Genomic DNA, 13,343 nt, shown 5'->3' on the forward strand with positions numbered 1-13,343 from the left:
TTTGCTCAGGAAGCTGTTTTGCCAACACCAGCACTCTGTGAAGAGTATGGTACATCAGAAATAGATTGGTTAAATTGGATTAAGTTATATTTGAAGGCCAAGTGACATGACATGACCAAAAGTATGTGGACACCTTGTCGTCCAACATCTCGTTCCAAAATCATGGGCATTAATATGGAGTTTGTCCCCCCTTTGCTGTGACAACAGCCTCCAATCTTCTGAGAAGGCTTTCCACTTGATGTTGGAACATTGCTGTGGGGATTTGCTTCCATTCAGCCACAAGAGCATTGGTGAGGTCGGGCACTGATCTTGAGCGATTATATCTGGCTCACAGTTGGTATTCCAATTCATCCCAAAGGTGTTCGATGGGATTGAGGTCAGGGCTCTGTGCAGGCCAGTCAAGTTCTTCCACACCGATCTCGACAAACCATTTCTGTACGGACCTCACTTTGTGTACGGGGATATTGTCATGCTGAAACAGGAAAGGGCCTTCCCCAAACTGTTGCCACAAAGTTGGAAGCACAGAAATGTCTAGAATGTCATTGTATGCTGTCGTGTAAAGATTTCCCTTCACTAGAACTCAGGGTCCTAGCCTGAACCATGAAAAACAGCCCCAGACCATTATTCCTTCTCCACCAAACGTTAAAGTTGGCACTGTGCATTCGGGCAGGTAGCATTCTCCTGGCATCTGCAAAACACAGATTCTCCGTCGGACTGCCAGATGGTGAAGCGCGATTCAACACTCCAGAGAACGCGTTTCCATTGCTCCAGAGTCCAATGGCGGTGAGCTTTACACCACTCCAGCCGATGCTTGGCATTGCGCATGGTGATCTGAGGCTTGTGTGTGGCTGCTCGGCCATGGAAACCCATTTCATGAAGCTTTTGACGAACAGTGCTTTTGCTGACGTTGCTTCCAGGGTCAGTTTGGAACTCGGTAGTGAGTGTTGCAGCTCATGACAGACGATTTTTCCACACTACGTGCTTTAGCACTCGGCGGTCCCGTTCTGTGAGCTTGTGTGGCCTACCACTTCGCGGCTGAGCTGTTGTTGCTCCTAGACATTTCCACTTCACAATAACAGCACTTACAGTTGACCGGGGCAGCTCTAGTAAAGCATAAATTTGACGAAATGACTTCTTGGAAAGTTTTCATCCGATGACGGTGCCACGTTGAAAGTCACTGAGCTCTTCAGTACGGCCCATTCTACTGCCAGTGTTTGTCTATGGAGATTGAATGGCTGTTCTTCATTTTATACACCTGTCAGCAATGGGTGTGGTTGAAATAGCTAAATCCACTAATTAGAAGGGGTGTCTGCATAGTTTTGGTCAAGTAATGTATCTTTTATAAAGTTGTCACTAAGGTGACCTGCTACTCATCAAATATCTACCTCGGCTTTCAGAAGTTGGGGTTTTGGAGGGGATGCCTGAAGAGTCTCTGAACAAACTTTCTGGGGGATTCTATTATTTAACCACCACCACCCTCCCCCTTCTTACCCTTCAAAAACAAAACTCAAATTTCTATTTAAACAATGCCGGCTGGTATGTCTCTGAACCGTCCAAAGTACCTTGATGGATTTGAATGAAAATACAAATTTAACTAACACAGTGGGATATTTGGGTAATAAAGTGCGATACCCAAATATTTATAAGAAGCATGCAGTGGAACCTTGTAGATCCTTACGATTTGGAGGAGGGAGGTCCCAGTAGGTTGAGTATCGTGTTTGTATGAAGTAGAGCATAGGACATCTGTGTCTTGTAATTTCAACTCCATTGTCTCCATTTCAACTTTTCTTGTAATTCACACTCCCTATGATTCACCCTCCAACCCCATATTCACTCTATTATTACTCACCGTCCACCCCTACCAATTGTGATAGTGGACCGGCATCCCCACTCTCTGTCACCAACGGTCTGGTGTGACCAACATGTCCCTGATAGCACATTGCACGTCGCCATCACCGATGAGTTCACTGAACTCGCCTGTTAAAACCCATAAAGGTGTTAATGTGTGAGGAAAGTGTTCAAGTTGATAAACTCAGAAATAAAAGTCGTAACAAGGTAGCCGTAAGGGAACCTTCACGTGGATCATGTTAATAGTGAACCATAAGAGTGGTGGAACATGCAATAATGTACTGAGGGGAATGGTCGAGCAAAAATGGAAGCAGACATTCTATGGCTTGGCATAATCCATATGTTTGCCGATTGTGTCGGTGAATGATCGTTGATATCGGATGTTTTGTCCGTGCATGGGGGGGTCAAAACTGGGCAGATTCATCCCTTTAAATGTGAATTGGGGTTCCTTACATGGAAGCCGTGTAACCCTGTGTTTGGGGGTTCACTGCAATCATGCTATGACCCTTTAAATACAGATCGGCTGTTGCGATGCCAAACAGGATAATGACTGGTTGAAGTCCATCTCGACTTGAGGTGTATAAGACCATCAGCTTGGCCAGCTATGTATTACAATGTGACGACACGATGGCTCATTGGAAGTTTGGATCATATCTACGTAATATGTCTTTGTCCTCTTCGCTCGTGTCTTGATAGAAGTAGAACAAAGCTTCTGGCACGCGATGGCGGACAGAAGAGGCTTGCACTCACGGCTTGTGGGACAGCTTGCGAAGAGGAAAGAAGAGGGATGATAGGGTCCAAAGAAGAGACAGAGGGTAAGCAGCCCAGAGCCGAGAGAGCCTGGAAGAGTCTCAGCAGGCAAAGCATGGGCCTGGCCAAAACAGGGAGCATAGTATACATTGGTCAAGCTCATCTAATTTGAAACTTGAACAGGATTTTCATATCAGGTCACTGAAATCAACCACCAATTATTTTTGAGCTCAAAAGGTCAACATATGTCTGATTTCTTAAATTGAGAGATCGGGCCAAAAACTATTTATCATGATATCTCAAAAGTTGTGGACGAGTTATGACAAAACCAGGTGGATGAGTTGGTTAGGTGACAAGGACAAGCGGATTAGATTTTAGTTCAGATCCAGCCCATAGGTGGGATACAAAACGTGAACTGTTCAGCCTGGCAGAGGTATGCGCTCTCCCAAGTGCCATTGTAATTTATTCTGTTTTTCCAAGTGTCGGTCTATGATTTTTCATTTGCCTGTCTGTTTGGCTGCTTGCAGATCAATCACCTACAGGTCACATTTTGAAACCAATCTTCACGAAACTTCAACAAACGGGAGACTTTGTCATAAGCAAGAAGATTTTGAGATCAAAAGGTTGAAAGGTTAACAGAGGCCAAAGGTCAACAACTTTGTCGAATTTCTAAAAGCATGAATTTTCATCTGCTTGAGTTGAAATTTGAACAAGGTTTTCACTTTGTGTCAGGTGAATTCAACGACCTATTATTTTTGAGGTCAACATAGGCCAAAGGCCAACAACTTGGGCTTAATTTCTAAAAGCATGAATTTTCATCCGCTTAAGTTGAAATTTGAACAAGATTTTCACTTCGTGTCAGTGAATTCAACGACCTATTATTTTTGAGGTCAACATAGGCCAAAGGCCAACAACTTAAGATTGCTAAAATCATCAATTTTCATCCGATTAATTTGAAATTTGAAGTCGATTTAAATATCAGGTCACTGAATTCAATCACCATTTATTTTTGAAGTCAACAAACACCAAAAGGTCAACAACTTAAGTAAGATTTCTAAAATCATCAATTTTCATTCCGTTAATTTGAAGAGAATTTGCATATCCGGTCACTGAATTCAATGACCAAGTGTTTTTATGGTCAACATAGGCCAAATTTCTAAAATTGTCAATTTTCATCCGATTGACTTGAAATTTTAATGGTATTGGTGTGGTTGAATTGAATAACCAAATGTGCCACTTATTTTTAAGGTCAAATTTGTTTTTTGGATTTCACAGGTATTGTGCCATGCACAATATCTTTGTTGTTACTTGCAAAAGTTGAAGATTTTTCAAGTATAATGGTTGGTCTTCTGTGTTATTCTGTCTGTTTATCTGTTTGTTATGATGAAAATTGAAATTTTTCATCGAAATTTTATTTTGGTGTTGGCATGTAGGGGTTTTTTTTTCTCGGGGCAAAAAATATGATAACTCGGAAACGCTTCAAGATACAGGTATCAAATTGTAATCATGTTCAAAGGTCAAGGTGACAGTGGCATCATTTGCATAATTTTCATCATACCTGTCAGGCTTCCACCTGACACCTTCTTGTTTGTTTCTTTTTATGTCAATCGCCTGCAGGTCACAATTTTAAACTTGTCTTCATGAAACTTCACTACCTGGTAGAGTTCATCAGAAGCAAGAAGCCTATTAATTTTTTGAGGTCAAAAAGTTAACAGACCAAAGGTCAACAACTTTGTCACATTTCTAAAATCCTCAATTTTCATCTGATTGACAAGAAATATGAATATTATTTGCATATCAGGATACTAATTTCAATCACCAATAACTTTTGAGGTAAACATATGCCAAAAGGACAACAAAAGCTAAATTTATAAAATTGTCAATTTTCATCCGATTGACTTGAAATTTGAAGAGGATTTGCATACCAATTCACTGAATCCAATCACCAATTTATTTGAGGTCACCATAGGCCAAAGGTCAACTTAGGTGTGATTTCTAAAATCCTCAATTTTCATCCAATTGGCTTGAAATTTGAAGAGGATTTACATATTTCGTAATTTAATTCAACCACCAATTATTTTTGAGGTCAAAAGGTCAACATCGGCGGAAAGTCAACAATTTCGGCGATATTTTTAAAATCGTCAATTTTCATCCGATTTATTTGAAATTTGAACAGGATTTGCACTTTGGTAATATATTTCAACTACCAATTATTTTTAAGGTCAAATTTGTCTACGAAATTTCGCAAGTATCATGATCTGCATGACATCTTTTTTGTGTGCAGGATATCTGAAAAAGTTGGCGACGGATTTCATCCAGGCGGATTAAATTTGGTGGGCAGGTTGGGTGTACGACAAGCTGCAACTAACTAGATTTTAGTGAAGATCCAAATCCTGATCTGGATCTGAGGATTTGAAGTGTTTCTTCTCCATTGAGTGATAGTAGTAGGGCAACTTAGCATAACAATTGTGCATTTTGTGAGGAAAGCACCAAATTTGGCACACAAGTACCCTATCATATTATGAACAGATTTGGATATTGGGCCATCTCAAATTCAGCCAACTGATGGCTGTGGCAGCCATTTTCCACTGCCATCAAAAATTTTGAGATGACCCAATATCCAAATCTGTTCATAATATGATAGGCCACTTGTGTGCCAAATTTGGTGCTTTCCTCACAAAATGCACAATTGTTATGCTATATTTAGCTAAGTTGCCTCACTATAGGGCAAAACGATATAAAACATCTCAAAAAGCTGTGGATGGATTCGGATGAAACTGGGTGGACAGTTTGAGTGTGTGCCAAGGACGAATTGTTTCGATTTTGGTGAAGATCCGGATCCAGATCCAGAGATGAGAATTTTTTAAGTAATTCTTCATAAATGAGAAATAATGCCAAAAACTATATATCGCCAAATATTTGAACATGTTGTGGATGAATTCGAATGAAAGTTGTTGGATGAGTTGGTAGGTGACAAAAACAAGCCCATGAGATTTTGACTCGGGTCTGGATGCAGATCTGGCCTATCAGGGTACAAAACATAAACTGTTTATCCTGGCAGAGGTATGTACTCTACCGGGTGTCGTTCTAGTTTATACTACAATCTAAGACTCAGGGAGGACCTTGTTCATGAACGACGTGCCGCATAATGACAATTTTGTAAAGGCCCTGTCACACCTTGACGTTTTAGCCAGCGTATGGAAAGGTATCAATGTATGAAAAATGCTGGCGTACGCTGAACTATTGATGTTTTTTTCCAGTTTTGGACGGATTCATAACGAGTTGGACGTATACATAACGTATTAGTAACGTACACAGAACGTTTCAATAACATATAGATAACTTATACCAACGAATGCTGAGCGTGTTGTCGGCGTTCACAACCTATGCCCAACGATAATCTAACTTATGCATAGCGCGGCAGCGTATCACTGACGATCACGTGGCGTAGCCTATTAAAAGGCTGCGGCTCGAAGATTTAAATTATAACCGCACTAGACATCGAAGTGTCAAGGCCCTGTCACACCTTGAAGTTTTAGCCAGCGTATGCCGACGTATGAAAAATTTGCCGAATACGCTGGCACAAGTCGAATACGTTATGGGTAAGTTTTGTATATGTTAAGAGCACGCTGAAGCACGCTGGCATACGTCGTAGTACGCCGAGTAAGTCGACAAATTTTCAGCATGTTGAAAATTTTTCGACGTATCCATCGTATGACTCACACGTTCCGCATATGCTGGCATAAGTTGTAGGCACGTTACTCGATCGTTGACACACGTCGACAAACGTTACTTGTACGTTACTCATAAGTCAAAACACGTCGAGGTAATGTTTAGCGTACCCGAAACTTAATTTTTAACCTATGAGTAACGTGCTTTGAACCTATGTGTAACGTATCTCCAACGCACATTGACGTATGTAGACGTATTTGATTGACGTCTTCTGGACGACCACAGAACTTACTGAACGTGTTTCTAACTTACAGCTAGTGTATAATGGCGTATTGGCAGCGTTTAGGGGAATTGGTATATAAAAATGGGGTTCACAGGAGGAATCCGTCAGTGTTCCACACTCCATGTTTTTTTTTTTTTTTTCTTCGACATGAAGGTGATGTTGACACTTGCATTTCTAGTGCGGTTATGATTTAAATCATTGAGCGGCAGCCTATTAATTATATTATATTATAACCGCACTAGAAATCGAAGTGTCAACATCACCGTCATACCGAAGAAAAAAAAAAAAAAAACAGGGAGTCTGGAACACTGACGCTAACCATTATCTTGATGTGTTTCGACTTATGAGTAACTTACAAGTAACGTGTGTCTGTGTGTCAACAATCGTGTAACATGCCCACAACATGTTACTCATAGGTTAGAAATAAGTTTCGGGTACGCTAAACATTACCTCGACGTGTTTCGACTTATGAGTATATGAGTAACTTACAAGTAACGTGTGTCTGTGTGTCAACAATCGTGTAACATGCCTACAACACGTTACTCATAGGTTAGAAATAAGTTTCGGGTACGCTAAACATTACCTCGACGTGTTTCGACTTATGAGTAACTTACAAGTAACGTGTGTCTGTGTGTCAACGATCGCGTAACGTGCCTACAACTTATGCCAGCGTATGCGGAACGTGTGAGTCATACACTAGCATATGTCGAAAAATTTCAAGCATGGAAAATTTGTCGATGAGCTCGGCGTACTACGACGTATGCCAGCGTGCTCTTAACGTATACAAAACTTACCCATAACGTATTCGACGTGTGCCAGCATTTTAGACAAATTTTTCATACGTCGGCATACGCTGGCTAAATCGTCGAGGTGTGACAGGGCCTTTAGCAATGACTTACAAGTACATTAGCGTTTTTACAAGGACATTGGCAATGACCTGAGACCTGCTTGGGAGAACTCATTTCTACAGTCTTAGGGGTGGGGTGGGGGTGGTGGGGGAGGAGGGGCTTATCCAGGAAAGCTATGTTGCCACAATAGCTGAATGAATATACATAGGTGATGATACACCTGAACATGCCCTTGAACTGCTGGCACCAAGTCTTGGTCACATTACAATGGAAATAACTGTGACTGTTTGCAGCAAAAACTATTATTTGCCCAAGGGTGACAACAGGACTGGGATGGATATGACATGAGGAAACGTAGAGTGCAAGCCCCCATAAGGTTACTATCTTGTCTACAGACTGGAGCCCCCCTCGCCTGTTCAGGATTTCCAGTCATTTTTGGAAGCGTACAAGGTCCAGAGCCAAGTCCTACCTGGCTATATGTCAACTTACTGGATCCCTTGAACATGGCCACTGCAGGCAAAACATCAAGAGAAAAGATCGTGTGGTCTGATGAGTTACTTCATGCCATCATGGCTGCTCATAATGTTCAAAAAGACTGCAAGATTATCATGATATATAGACCTGAAGATATACTGTGGATTGTCACTGATTAGTCTGTAAAGAACAACGGCATTGCAACTACAATGTAGGCGCACATAAATTAAAACTTGCTCCTGGAGGGCTTCTTCATTGCTCAATTCAGTAAACACCAGGTTACATGGTTGCCTTGCAAGGTACAGGCACTGCACATTTGGGCAGCCAACTGACACTTTATGCCTTTCATCGACCAGTTTCACCACAGCACCCAAGTACTGACAGACAGTTGTCCCTCCGTTCAAGCATACAGCAGACATATGCGCGGCTAGTTCTTGGCTAGTTCCAGAGGAACTTCATTCCTCTCCACCACCAGCCGTACCATGTGCAGGTGACGTATATTGATGGTCTCACTAACGTTGGCATCTTATTTTGGGAGTTGCAGCCCTTAGGAGTGCCTTGATGCAAGCTGTCAAGTGTGCAAATTATCGAAGAAATGGAGGCCTCCGTTGTGTGCAATGTCTCTGTAAGTGAAGTATTAGATGACACATGCCATTTACAAGCCATATTGCCTGGCTTGCTACTCAGCTGGAGTGCCCTGACCTCAGTCACATGGTCCATTCTCACATAACCCAAGGTACTTGCCCATCTAAAAAGTTGACAAAGGTGATGTCATCAAGAGGTACATCAGAGTTGTGACTGTGGCCAAAGGAGACCTCGTAGTCGTCAGGGATAACAAGCTGTTCCAGCTCTCTCGTGAACAGATCATGATCCCCTGCTTTGTGGTTCATGGACTGCTGACTGCTTTACACATCAGATTTAATCCCACATCGAGACACCAAATGAAGCGTGTCTTCAACAGGTCATTTTTGTCTTGGGCTGACAGGGCCACCGATGCAGACTCCTCATAATGTCATCAGTGCCAGTCAGACGTATCTGCCTATGCATACACATCCCAAGTGATCTGCTGAACCATCGACTGTCATCGAAACATCGTACACCACAGATATAGTGCGCAGTTATCGCCAGTGTATCTTCATCCTCTGTGAGACCGTATCCTCCCACACATCGATGAAGCTTATTGATGGAAAAAGGCATGATCAGTTATACAACATAATCCTCACAATGTGCTACGCCAACTGGGAGATAGCCCCATTACCATGTGGGTTGACCCCGCACCTAGATTTGTCACCTTAGTGAATGATTCCACATTGAAAAAGCATGATATCCACTTCCAGGTTGGCCAAACGAAGAACTAACAATTTCTAGCTGAATGAATGTACTTTAAATGTATTCTGGAATGAGATGTCTCACCTGACACCTCTCAAACCGGTAGTGATGTGATGAAGCTCTTATTTTGGTGTAAACTTTGTCATGTTCAACTGGCAGGGTTTGTGCGATTTGGTATTTTTCCATCAAGAATCAATGGATGCACACGATGACATTAACCCAACAAGAACATCACAATCCTCCTGATGGAAATATGGCTTTCTGGTCTCAAATCTGAACCTGCAGTGGCTGGTTGGCCAATGTACTTATCTCTAATGTTTATTTGTCATGGAAGCTGCTTAACAGTGTGATGCATTCTTCTTCTGATTATAAAATGCAGTATGCATTATGAGTTTTGAATTTGGCCTTTGCTTCCTTCCTGCCCTGAAAGTCTTAAGTGTGAAAGTTTTAAACTACCACGAGGGTTTATTAAATCGTAAAACTGTACGGCCTTCCTGTGGTCAAGTTCAGATGGATTATGGCTCATTAGTGCAAGCCAAATGCTTCGGTGATGGATCGAGGGAGCACGGCAGCTTAATTGTACCTGCTGACCTTTTCCACAATTGCCTCCCTTCGAGTCGGTGCTCCCTTGGTTGCTGTAGCAAGTGGCATCGCACTGGGTTGCGTCTACCCCAAAAAATAATCAGTCTCACTGGGAGCACACCAGGTGCATGAGCAAATTTGGAATGCTGCAGTTTCTCCTTCATTTTTCATTTTGCACTTGTGTAATAATTTAGAAACAAGGGCCATGCATGCCTATCACAACACCAGGAAAATGATTGTGAAATTTCCATGACCGGCGAAAAGTATTACAGACCTGATCAATTTCCCATGCAGGTTGTGTGATATCACGCAGTGCATGGCCCTCTCGTGCTGGGTCTTCAGTGTTGAAAATCTCTGCCTTACAGCAGGAGGCCATTGACTCAGCATTCAGCGGGATGGTGTTTTGATAGGCTGGTTGCATCTGAAAGGTCATGTGGTCGGCAGGATTCTACCACATACTGTTATAGCAGTAAATAGTCTCATCACTGGATTTTTTTTTTATATCTAATTGAACAGCAGGATATCCTGAAGTCTAAATTTCACAAATCTTTCCTGATATTGGAGTATCAATGGCAGGAGATTTTGGTGAGGGTGGGGAGGGTCATTGTCTTGTTTTGTATGGATTGTAAGGTAATTGTATGAAAAATGTTATCGATGCATACATTGCATACATTCATATATAATATGATATTGCAAAAGCAAATTAGTTTAACTTTGAGGCGTAAAATTATGTTTTATATCGAGTGTATGAAGTTGGAATAATTTTAAGTTTCTTCTTTTTCTACAGTCATTAATAAAGCCTTGTGAGATTGAAGATGCCAACATTAAGTATGAAGATGAATTAAAAGAAGCAAAAGAGGTTATCGCTAAACTGGAGGAAAAAGGTACGTTACATTCACCATTTAATATCATTTGGCGATAAATATTTTGGTAAATGTTCAAATTGAGTTTTTGAAATTGAAATAAAACTTTACAAAATGCTCGATGTGATATCGGAGCTATAACTGCGATCCTACTACATTGTTAAAAGATCCTTTTGCCATTTTGGTTTCAGTACTGGAATTCCTCATGTCACTGGAGTCAAAGGAAAAGGATATCCATAAGTTCAAGGCTGTGATTGAAAAGGGCAAGAACACTTCCAATAATGCAAATCAGGTCGGTGTTGGGGCATTTGAGGCAATACCTTGGCATTTTCTTTGACGTGTTGATGTCATAACTTTAAAGTTGAAATTTTGAAGGATCAAATATCTCTCGTGACTTATTATTTTAAACGTTTGGTGAAACTTTCAATGCAAACTGATTTGTGCATTCGGCAAAAATGCTTCAAAATAATGGACAAAAGTATGTGCTGTTCTACTTTGCTCGTATATAGTTTGATGATGTTAAAAATGTCGAGATATTGAAGGAGTAATTGAAGAGGAAAAATAAGTATGTCATCAGGTTGATACGTCATTGGATCTATAATCGATCTGATATTTATGTACAAAGTGCTTTGGCAAGTCATTATGGCCTCTTACTGCATTCATCTCAGCCCACAATTAGGCTGCACACTATTAAAGTTACGAGCAGAAAAGCCCCTCAGGGTGACCCTTCTGGATTTTCACACTATTCCGCCTTGAAAAATCCGGCTAAAACTGAAAGTACCGACAAAACCTTAATTTATTTGCAGTCCAACACATGAGACATTCCCGAGGGAGGATTAGTGGTGAGGGGAACTATTTGTCAATGAAATGCACAGTTTCCATTTGATATGTTCTTTCCAAATGTTGTTGTTGTTGTTGTTAAAATGTTGCATGTTGTAGATTGTTATGAAGATGCATGATCACGTAAGAAGAAATGGGATGGTGATGTAGTGAGCGACTCCATCTTGGAAATGGGAGCGTGACATGCTGTGGAATGAACGGACTTGAGTCTTGTTATTAATCGCAGTTTCGTGTCATTTTGTGCGGCACAACATCATTATACACAGTCACACACACACACACACACACACACACACACACACACACACACACACACACACACACACACACACACACACACACACACACACACACACACACACACACACACACTACCTCAACAGACCAGATCTTCAAAACAAAAACAAGAAAAAGATGTCGTGCAGAGCAAGATACTTGCAAAATCCACCCCCTCTCCAAAGGTTGCCATGGATACATCAAATTGTCCATTTCATCAAGATTAAAATTGACAATCTTCATCGAAGCTCGGGTCAATTGGATGAAAATTGATTATTTTTAAGAGTGAAATTTTGATGATTTTAGAAGTTTTACCTTGAGTTGACCTTTGACCTTTTGACTGTAAAAAATTGTTGCTTTCTCAATTCAGTGATGGGACAATGCAAATCCTGGTCAACTCTCCAGTTGATAGGATGTAAATTGACGATTTTTCAGTTGAAAATTGATGATTTTAGAAGTTTGACCTTTGACATTTTGATGTCAAAAATAGTTGCTTTACCAATTTAGTAATGTACTATGCAATTGCTTTTTAACTTTCAAGTCAATCAGATGAAAATTGATGATTTTAAAAGTTTGACCTTGAGTTGACCTTTGACCTTTTGAACTCAAAAATAGTTTGCTTGCCAATTCAGTGGCACAATGTGCAAATCTTGTTCAAATTTCAAGTCAATCAGATGAAACATGACGATTTTAGAAATTTGACCTCAAGATGACCTTTGACCTCAAAACCAATAGGCTTCTTGGTTGAGACGACCTCTACATCTTGGTAAAGTTTCATGATGATCGGTTTAGAATTGTGACGAGTAGGCGACAGACAGACAGACAGACAGACAGACAGACTGACAGATAAACAAAATCGACTGACCAAAAACTTGAAAAATCTTCGATTTTGCAAGTAACAAGAAAGGCACTGGTAGAGCGCATACCACCACCAGGCTAAACAGTTGACCTTTTGTATCCCACTGATAGGCTGGATCTGGAATTACTCATCCCTTTATTTGGGTGGTGTACAGAACACAGACCGCTGCCACCATCGTTCTTGGAAATAATAAAAATAACTGGGGGTGCATACATGAAGTAAAACACGTGTGTGTGTGTGTGTGTGTGTGTGTGTGTGTGTGTGTGTGTGTGTGTGTGTGTGTGTGTGTGTGTGTGTGTGTGTGTGTGTGTGTGTGTGTGTGTGTAAAGTGTTGAGGATCTGATCTTGAGGGTAAAATGGGGGATAGATTAGAATCGTTATTTCATAGCTGTTTCATGTGTGTGTGTGTGTGTGTATATATATATATATATATATATATATATATATATATATATATATATATATATATATATATATAAAAATATATTGTTGCGGATTCGCGCCCGCCGGCGTGCGACGGCCACGTAACTCGAATCGCGGCACGTCGCCCACCGGAAGGACAATCCAGTCATGACCCTCTCGGACTAACGCCGGGAACCAGTCACGGGTGGACCTTTCGGTCTCACCGCGATCGAGCCAATCAGCCCCCGCGTGGGATAGGGTTGCTCGCCAAATTCGACCTACCTAAGTACCCACGCGGAGGGTAGACCGGGCGATCG

The 13,343-nt window shown here is 41.2% G+C and overlaps 1 protein-coding gene across 1 annotated transcript in view; it reads left to right on the forward strand.

Moving 5' to 3' along the window:
- Positions 1-3,125: 3,125 nt before the first annotated feature.
- Positions 3,126-13,343, forward strand: part of LOC147035654 (uncharacterized) — an 89,571-nt gene continuing 79,353 nt past the window's right edge. Inside the window, exons 1-3 of the mRNA XM_085846002.1 lie at positions 3,126-3,246; positions 10,574-10,670; positions 10,841-10,941. Coding sequence (XP_085702128.1) covers positions 10,931-10,941 — 11 coding nt within the window. The 5' untranslated portion in view covers positions 3,126-3,246; positions 10,574-10,670; positions 10,841-10,930. The remainder of the gene's footprint in view (positions 3,247-10,573; positions 10,671-10,840; positions 10,942-13,343) is intronic.

This window comes from Eptatretus burgeri, chromosome 1, assembly GCF_056783735.1.
Source record: "Eptatretus burgeri isolate ZD-2024b chromosome 1, Ebu_testis_v1, whole genome shotgun sequence".
Lineage (NCBI taxonomy): Eukaryota > Metazoa > Chordata > Myxini > Myxiniformes > Myxinidae > Eptatretus > Eptatretus burgeri.